The sequence below is a fragment of the Erinaceus europaeus genome, chromosome 12 (assembly GCF_950295315.1).
Source record: "Erinaceus europaeus chromosome 12, mEriEur2.1, whole genome shotgun sequence".
Taxonomy (NCBI): domain Eukaryota; kingdom Metazoa; phylum Chordata; class Mammalia; order Eulipotyphla; family Erinaceidae; genus Erinaceus; species Erinaceus europaeus.
In genome coordinates this window covers 84607676-84615811 of record NC_080173.1, presented here as the reverse complement: position 1 = coordinate 84615811, position 8136 = coordinate 84607676, and the positions used below count along the sequence as shown (strand labels likewise).

General features: G+C 48.3%; 1 protein-coding gene across 1 annotated transcript; it reads right to left on the bottom strand.

The window, feature by feature from the left end:
- Positions 1 to 10: 10 nt before the first annotated feature.
- On the bottom strand, positions 11 to 8096 carry SPAG7 (sperm associated antigen 7). The gene is made up of 7 exons (XM_007521313.3): positions 7975 to 8096; positions 1530 to 1597; positions 1195 to 1283; positions 968 to 1052; positions 759 to 848; positions 506 to 662; positions 11 to 386 (listed from the first exon to the last, which is right to left on the bottom strand). The coding sequence occupies exons 1-7, from the start codon at positions 8057 to 8059 to the stop codon at positions 277 to 279; spliced, it is 684 nt and encodes a 227-aa protein (XP_007521375.1). The 5' UTR covers positions 8060 to 8096; the 3' UTR covers positions 11 to 276.
- Between the last annotated feature and the right edge of the window lie 40 nt (positions 8097 to 8136).

Genomic DNA, 8136 nt, shown 5'->3' with positions numbered 1-8136 from the left:
AACCAAAACATAGGTTCAAATAGTATTTATTGGATGTTAATAGGCCCAGTCTCATGAGAAAGAAAACTCCAAGGAGAATGGAGAATAATACAGATTAAATACCCACCTGTGCAACCACAAACACACACACACACGCACACACACAGCTCCATCTGCGACAAATCAAATATTTGCTTTCCCTAGCCTGAGTGAGAGTGGGGCTCCAGGATGAGTTCTAATAGCAGCAGCCTTGTCCCCCCCACTTCCCGCCCCAGGGGTCAAAGGGAGCTGGGGTGCCTAGGAGGTAGGTGGCAATTCCTCCCCATTCTGTCGCAGACGCTTCTTAGCTCGGATCTCATTCATGGCCTCTTCAATGGAGCGTGTGTCTCTCTTGTTGGCCACAGGCACTGGGGGTAGAGGGGAGGGTGGAGAAGGCCTAGAAACCCTGTTCCAGACCTCCCCCTGCCCCTCTCCCCAGCCCTGTGCTCCTCTCCCCTGCCCCTGCCAACCCCCACTGTGGCCTCACCACAGCCGTAGGTCTTGTTGGCTTGTAGCATATGGGCTGCATCCTTGGCTGCCCCCTTGCCGATGAGGTGGCTGTACTTATCCTTGTAATCACCAGCAGGGTTCACCACTACAGGTCCCTGCTGGGCTGCCTCCTCCTCCTGCTGCTGGGCCAGCTCCTAGGGGCAGAGGTGGGACATGTGCTCAGTGGTCAGACTCCAACCCTCCCCAGGTGGTGGACCGCAGGGTTCCACTGACTGGAAGGCACAGCTTACTTTCAGCTTCCGTTTCTCTTCAGCTTTCTGAGGATCCCATTCCTCTCCACGGCGGTAGGACTCCAGCTCTTCATCTGAGGGTGCAAACTCCTGGTGATGAGGGATTGATGGGGTTAAGGCTCCACGTGCACATTTCACCTCATTCCTCCCCTTCAAGGGGGTACAGATTGAAAAGACAGGGGAGAGAGTAAGGAGCTCAGGCCTTTCACCTTTTTGAAGATCATGACATAGCGACATTCGTCATCTTCCCCAAAGGAGAAGGATGTCAGACCGGCCACTTCTACTACATCGTGCCTAGAAAGAGAGGACGAAAGGAGAGAATAAACGGAGCTGCGAGGGGCCTAGAGCACCCCCTCCAGGATTCCCCGATGGTCCTTGCATGCTATCCTGAACATGCATGTGCTACACACACACACACACACACACACACACTTACAGTATGCTCCTCTCTATTTTATTCATTGGCTGGAACTTTTTCTTGTTCTGCCCACTGTCTTGAATGAAATCTGACACCTCTTTCTCCATCTTAGGGGAGAGAAAAGAGAAAAAGATATGAGATGATGGCTCTGCCCCAATGCCCCTCTCCCCAGCTAGGCCAATGGCCCTTTGCCTTCCCATACCTTTCCCAGCCTATAATTCAGGTTTTACAAAAGTGAGACATTTAAAACAAAACAAAACAAACAGACAAAAAACAAGTCTCCTCAATCTTCCAGTTCTAACATATTGGAAGCCCTTCCCGACGCTGCCCTCAGCCTCTCCGATGGTTCTCACCCTTTTACGGAACTCCACTTTCTGTTGTTTGTCTTGCTCCTGTAGTTTCTTCAGGTGGGCAGCCTGTTCTGAGAGTGAGAAATGGAAGCATGAGGCCAGGGGTGAGAGCATGAGGAAGGAGAACTTATAAAACTTCAAAGGCTATTTGGTGTTGTTGGAAGGTGTTGGGTTAGGATGTTCATTAACTGGTATTCACGTACCTGGCACTGTGGTAAGCCCTGGAGTACAAAATGTTTGTGGCTTACATTTATCCTTCAAGAGTGCAGTTTTGCGGAATTAACAAAAAGTAGAGTGGTCTGGGAGGTAGCTCAGTGGATAAAGCACTGGACTCTCAAGCATGAGGTCCCAAGTTCAGTTCTTGGCAGTACATATGTCAGAGTCATGTCTGATTCTTTCTCTCTCTTTCTCTCTGCCCATCTTATAGATGAAAAAATAAATTAAAATTTAAAAATATATTTAGAAAAGATATCTTTTTAAAAAAAGTTCTTGTCTTTATTGCAATGCTTTTTATACATTTTTAAAAATTTATTTTAATTGTTTTATTATCTTTATTTATTGGATCGAGACAGGCAGAAATCAAGAGGGAAGGGGGAGATAGAGAGGGAGAGACAGAGAGACACCTATAGCCTTGCTTCACCACTAGTGAAGCTTTCCCCCTGCAGGTGGGACAGGTTCCTTGAACCCAGGTCCTTGTGCACTGTAACATGTGCTCAACCAAGTGCACCACCGCCCAGCCCAACGATAAGAATCTTAACCCTAAAAAAAAAAAATTAGTCATCAAACTGTGAACACTTGAGGGATAAAGTTAGAGGTCAGCAGTGTTCTGGTAAAAAAAGAAAAAATTAATAATAACCACAATAATAGCATGGCCCAGGAAGTAGTGCAATGGCTACAACACTGGAGCTAAGAACCTGATGTCCTGAGTTCCTTTTTTAAAAAAAAATTATTCCCTTTTGTTGCCCTTGTTGTTTTATTGTTGTAGGTATTGTTGTCGTCGCTGTTGGATAGGACAGAGAGAAATGGAGAGAGAAGGGGAAGACAGAGAGGGGGAGAGAAAGACACCTACAGACCTGCTTCACCACCTGTGAAGTGACTCCCCTGCAGGTGGGGAGCCGGGGCTCGAACAGGGATCCTTCTGCCAGCCCATGAGCTTTTCCCCACGTGCACTTAACCCGCTGCACTACTGCCCGACTCCCTATTTTTTTTTTAAATCTTTATTTGTTTGATAGAGACAGCTAGAAATTCATACATTACACTGCGCAAGGACCCGGGTTCAAGCCCCTCGTCCCCACTTGCAGGGGGCAAGCTTCACGAGTGGTAAAGCAGGGCTGCAGGTGTCTCTATATCTTCCCTTCTCTATCTCTCTCCCCTCCCCTCTCTATTTCTATCCAATAATATAAATAAAAATTATTTTAAAAAGAGACAGCCAGTAATTGAGACAAAAGAGGAAAGATACAGAGGGAGAGAGACAGAGAGACACCTGCAGCCTTGTTTCACCACTCATGAAACTTTCCCCTTGCAGGTGGTGAGGACTGGGGGCTTGAACCCAGATCCTTGTGCACTGTAACTGTAACATGTGCACTCAACTAGGTGCGCCACCACCTGGCCCCACGTCTTTTTTTTCCATCTCCCCATGTCCTTTTTTAAAATTTCTTTTTTTTTTTTCTTTTTGCCTCCAGGGTTGTTGCTGGGGCTCAGTGCCTGCACCATGAATCCACTGCTCCTGGAGGCTATTTTTTCCCTTTTGTTGCCCTTGTTGTTTATTGTTGTTGTTATTGGATAGGACAGAGGAATTAAGAGAGGAGGGGAAGACAGAGAGGGGGAGAGAAAGACAGACACCTGGAGACCAGGGGAGTGAAGTGACTCCCCTGCAGGTGGAGAGTGGGGGCTTAAACCGGGATCCTTACGCCGGTCCTTGCGCTTCACAATATATGCGTTTAACCAGCTGTGCTACCGCCCACCCCCCTTAATTTCTTTTCTTAATTATCTTTATTTATTTACTGGATACAGTCAGAAATTGAGAGGGAGGGCTAGGTGGTGATGCACCTGGTTGAGTGCACATGTTACAGTGCACAAGGACTCAGGTTCAAGCCCTTGATACCCACCTGCAGGGGGAAAGCTTCACAAGTGGTGGAAAGTGGTGAAGCAGTGCTGCAGGTGTCCCTCTGTCTCTCTCCCTCTCTATCTCCCCTTTCTCGGTTTCTGGCTGTTTCTATCCAAAAAATAAAAATAAATAAATAAATAGAAATTGAGAGGGGAGGGGGAGACAAAGGAGAGACAGAGAGACACCTGCATCTCTGCTTCACCACTTGTGAAGCTTTCCCTCTATAGATAGGGACCAGAAATAAAATGGTGAACCCAGGACCTTATGCACTGTAACCGGTACACTCAACCAGGTGTGCCACCACCTGGCCCCGTAAATAAATCTTAAAAAAAAAAAAAAAAATTTAGGGAGTCGGGCGGTAACGCAGCGGGTTAAGCGCACGTGGCACAAAGTGCAAGGACCGGCATAAGGACCCCGGTTTGAGCCCCCGGCTCCTTACCTGCAGGGAGTCGCTTCACAGGCGGTGAAGCAGGTCTGCAGGTGTCTATCTTTCTCTCCCCTAGTCTCTGTCTTCCCCATCTCTCTCCATTTCTCTCTGTCCTATCTTAACTGGGTGCGCCACTGCCCGACTCCCTCCCTCCTCTTCATTTCTTGTCTTAACAACGACAACATCAATAACAACAATAACAATAAAACAAGGGCAACAAAAGGGGAAATCAATAAATAAATACTTAAAAAAATTATTAGTCGGGGCTGGGGAGTGGGACACCTGGTTAAGTGTACATGTTACCACACACAAGGACCTAGGTTCAAATCCCCCGCCCCACTTGCAGAAAAGTTTCATTAGCAGTAAAGTGCTGCAAATCTCTGTCTCTCTGTTTGCTATCCCCTCTCAATTTCATTCTGTCCTTTTAAAGTGAAAAAGAAATAAAATGGTGATCCGGGAGGTGGCACAATGAATAAAGCACTGAACTCTCAAGCATGAGGTCCCGAGTTCAACCCCTGGCAGCACATGTACTGGTGTGATGTCCGGTTCTTTCTCTCTCTCTTCCTATCATTCTCATTAATAAATATTTAAAAAAAGAAATAAAATGGGGCTGGGCAGTAGTGCAGCAGGTTAAGCGTACATGGCACAAAGCACAATGACCAGTGTAAGGATCCCAGTTCGAGCCCCCGGCTCCCCCCCTGCTGCAGGGGAGTCACTTCACTGGCGGTGAAGCAGGTCTGCAGGTGTCTATCTTTCTCTCCCCCTCTCTGTCTTCCCCTCCTCTCTCTATTTCTCTCTGTCCTATCCAACAACAACAACAATAACAATAATAATAACAATGATAGACAACAAGGGCAACAAAAGGGAAAAAAAATAGCCTCTAGGAGCAGTGGATTCATGGTGCAGGCACCGAGCCCCAGCAATAACCCTGGAGGCAAAAAAAAAAAAAAAAAAGAGAGAGAGAGAGAGAGAAAGAAGATGCATATAAAGAGAAGAATGCTTAAAAAAAATTTAGCACCCACCACATACAAAGACGTATAAGGCACTTGGGGAAATGGAAGTAGTTTTAGTTCTGGCCTCAAAGGCTTCAGCATCTTATTGTCTACATAGGAAGGAGGAAATTATTTAACTTCCTACATTTTGTAAGGCTCCCTGCTTCTCACTTCTGTAGACAGAATGAAGCTGAAGTGGCTAATCTCACAACCTTCTCCTTTGTAGGTGCCATTTGAAAAGCCCTCTATGTCTTTAAGGTCTAAGTAGACCTTCCACAGGATCTGAATCCCCCCAAGCTGTAACCACTCTTTCATCATTTTCCTAATTCATGTCTTTGCACATGCTGTTCCTCCTGCTTGTAATGCTTTTCTTCCGCCTGCAGACACTGAAACTGATTCGTCCTAAGTCCAAGTTACTCTAGACCCCAAGTACTTTATTTATTTATTTCTGAGTAGAGACAGAGAGACTGAGGGGGAGGGGAGATAGAGAGGGGAAACAGAGACACCTGCAGCCCTGCTTCACCACTTGTGAAGCTTTTCCCCTGCTGGTGGGGACCTGGAGCTTGAACCTGGGGCCTTAACCACTATAATATGTGCTCTTAACCAGGTGTGCCACCACCTGACCGCCCCCCCCCCGCCGCCAGTACTTTTGGTTTAAATCCCTACTAGGAGGTAGTGCAGTGGCTGAACTCTAAGGTTCTGAGTTCAATCCCTGGCATTACGTGTGCCAGAGTGATGATCTGGTTCTCTCTCCCTCTTTCTAAAATTATCTTCCTTTTTCTTTCTTTCTTGTATCAAGAGCCAGAAATCAAGAGGGGTGGGAGTGATAGAGAGGGAGAGAGACAGAGAGACACCTGCAACACTGCTTCACCACTCGCAAAGCTTTCCCCCTGCAGGTGGGGACTTGAACCTGGGTCCTTGTGCATTGTAACTTGTGTGCTCAACCGGGTGTGTCACCACCCGGCCCCTCCCCTGTCTTCTAAGTATTTTCTTTTTATTATTATTTGATAGAAATTGAGAAGGGGAGGGGAGGGAGAGGGAGAGAGACTGAAAGATACCTGCAGCCTGCTGCATTACTTGTGAAGCTTTTCCCCTGCAGGTAGTCTCCTAAGTAGTAGTAATAGTAATATTCGGAGCATGTGCTCAGAATCTAATGTAAGTTTTCATTTGTCTCTCCTCCCAGAGTATGAGAAGGCAGAGAGACTGTTCATCTCCTGTCTAGTTAATTTACATGGACCAGGGCCTGGCAGTTCAGCTCTTATCTCTCAGACCTTATGGGCCATCTGTGCATGCCATCCTGGCCACTAACTCTTCTCAAACTGGTTTGTGAGTCCTCTTTGCATCTGAGGAGGTGGCATAATACTATCATTAAGCTCTCCAGAGCCCTACCCCACTAGGGAGATATAAACAGGCTGGGAATATAAATTGACCTGCCAACGCCCACGTCCAGTGAAGAAGCAATTACAGAAGCCAGACCTTCCACCTTCTGCTCCCTATAAAGATCTTGGGTCCATGCTCCCAGAGGGATAAAGAATAGGAAAGCTTCCAATGGAGGAGATGGGATGTGGAATTCTGGTGGTGGGAACTGTATCTCTTTTATCCAACCATCTTGTCGATTATTGTTACAAAAATAAAAAAATTATCATTAAGAACAGGCTCCCAAGTCATACTTGAGTTTGAAGTCCGGCCACTTAGTAGTCATGTGACCTCAGGGAAGTGACTAAACTCTGAACTTCAGCTTCCTAGGCTGTCAACTGTTGGTGAGGGTTGGGCGCACCTGGCAAAGCAGCGCACTCGCCGGGTGAGCTATCTATCCTGCAGCCCCTCGGAGCTTTCAAGTGCGCACACTCTGTAACAGGCAGCTTCCCCTCTTAGTGAATTAGCTGATCTTCAGGTCTCAGCTCACTGTAGACAGGGTGGCTACTCTCATGGCAATTATGAGTCCTCAGAGCACCTATCGAGTTGGCTAAGTTCCTGTGATCATTGTGCATTTCATCATTATTCCAAACTGTTGAGTTCCACAAAGTTCTCTGGCTCCTAGCAACCGTTCAGTAAATAATGGGTGCAGTTTTAGATATTAAAGCAGCACCTGGGTTCTTTAAAGACACTCAGCTTGCCTTACTCCACCTCGGGAGAGGTGGAAGCTGGGTTCATCCCAAGGCAGCCATTCTGCCAGACTCATTCTGAAGCCAGAGGAACCTGCGAGCCGGCGGGCCGCACCCTAGAGAAGTTACTCTGAGATCACAGGCAGGGAGACTACGGCCAGTCGGCCGGGGAATGGCATTCCCATCCCTCCAACCAACATCATGAGCCGCCCGGCTGCTCGGGAACTTAAGGTTACAGGAGAGAGAAGGCTAAGGAAGGGGGCAGAAAAACCCGAGTTAAATCAAATAGGAGGGGCATAGGAGCACTCAAAGGCTCCAGCTAGTGCTGAGGGAAGTGCTGAGGGTGGGCCAGACCAAGACCGCCCAAGACTCAATAGGCTGCTCTTTAAGTTGAGATAGCCAATAGTGGAGAAAGGATGAAAGATGGACGTGTCCTTCCCCTAATTGGAATGAAGATTAGATGCCCGAGTCCAAAGGGCAGACAGGGCGGAGCGACTGAACGAGCCCTCCTCCAATCCCAAGGTGGGCCAAGGCACACAGACGCATCACGGGATTGGGCAGGGTTAGAAGCGGCCTGCCAATCAGCTCTCGCCAGCAGGGGACAGGCAGGCCCAGGGGGCTGGAGCTAGGCGTCAACTAGCCAATCAGCGCCCGCTAAGACAGGGCGGGTCTGCAACTCTTTTAGGGACTCTGGGGGTCTCCGAAGACGCCTGGGGGGGGGGTCTTTCAAGGTTGAGGAGGCGGCATAGTCCAAAGAGGGAAGAGTGCGGTCCTGAGAACCGGGCGAAGAAAGGCGGTTGAGAATTTGGGTCCTCACCTCGGGCCTTGCGCCGAGTCTCCTGGTCACCGAGGCTGGGTGGCTTCTCCATGGAGCTCAGGATGGAGCCCAGTAGGTCCGCCATCTTGGGAGTGACTGGGGGCCTAGGGGGGCGGTGCGTCTTAAAGGGGAGGGCGAAATGCCTTTAAGGCCGGAAACACG